This window comes from Geospiza fortis, unplaced genomic scaffold (genome assembly GCF_000277835.1).
Source record: "Geospiza fortis unplaced genomic scaffold, GeoFor_1.0 scaffold2211, whole genome shotgun sequence".
NCBI lineage: Eukaryota > Metazoa > Chordata > Aves > Passeriformes > Thraupidae > Geospiza > Geospiza fortis.
This window is the reverse complement of record NW_005055029.1, coordinates 602-1,438: the sequence shown is the minus strand read 5'-3', so window position 1 is coordinate 1,438 and position 837 is coordinate 602. Positions and strand designations below refer to the sequence as shown.

The following is an 837-nucleotide window of genomic DNA, read 5'->3' as shown; positions in this document are numbered from 1 at the left end:
GCTCCTCGCGCTCCCGCTGTGCCCGGCTGCGCTCCCAGTCGTTCTGGGGGTGTTCAGGGGGGCTCAGCTGGGCATGGAGACCCCCGGGACCCCCACCCAAAGCAGGGTTGTTAACCCCTCACCTCCAGGTGCCGGATCAGCGCGTCCTTCTCCTGCAGCTGGCTGCGCAGGAGCTGCAGGACGGGGGCCAACGGGGGGGTCCCAGAGGGGTCACCAGGGGGTGCCGAGGGTTTCTGGGGCGGCGAGCTCGTGGAACCTCTAAATCCTGATCCCACAGAGGGAATAAAGAGGGAGGTTAGCCAGGAAGGAGCCCTGAACCCCCCCAGATCTTCATGGGGAAACTGAGGCACAGCTCATCTCCTGCCCCCTCCCTGCCCACACCACCCCACAGGATCCCTATACAAACCCCAGTCTGGGGTACCCCAAAATTCTCCCCCCAGGACTCCTCACCCTCTGAGCCCTCCCCAAATTCTGACGGCCACTCCAGACCCCCTCATACCAGCCCTGGAGAGCTCCAGCTCTTCCTCCTCCTCCTCCTCCTCCTCTCCCTCTGGCAGCTCATCCCTGGGGGGACAGGGGGCGGTCACAGGTGGGGGATGTTGGGAGGGCTCCCCAAATTCCCCCCACCCCCCAAAAACTCACAGGTCCTCGGGGGTCTCCTCCAGCAGCACCAGCTGGGGGGAATCGAGACAGAGGTGAAGCACAAGCACTGAGGTCACCCCAATAAAACCTGACCCCCCCAAAACCCTGAGACCCTCCCCAAGACCCCGAGAGCCACACAATGAACTGGGGACCCCCCCCCCAAAACCTCCCTGGTCCCCCCCTCACCTCCTCCGG

The 837-nt window shown here is 64.6% G+C and overlaps 1 protein-coding gene across 1 annotated transcript in view; it reads right to left on the bottom strand.

The window, feature by feature from the left end:
* LOC115949197 (protein Hook homolog 2-like) overlaps positions 1 to 674 on the bottom strand; it is a gene marked incomplete at its 5' end in the record, with an annotated part of 2,637 nt that extends 1,963 nt beyond the window's left edge. The window contains 4 exons of the mRNA XM_031065678.1: positions 3 to 43; positions 123 to 265; positions 500 to 564; positions 643 to 674. Of these exons, the coding sequence (XP_030921538.1) occupies positions 3 to 43; positions 123 to 265; positions 500 to 564; positions 643 to 674 (281 nt within the window). The remainder of the gene's footprint in view (positions 1 to 2; positions 44 to 122; positions 266 to 499; positions 565 to 642) is intronic.
* Positions 675 to 837: the final 163 nt, after the last annotated feature.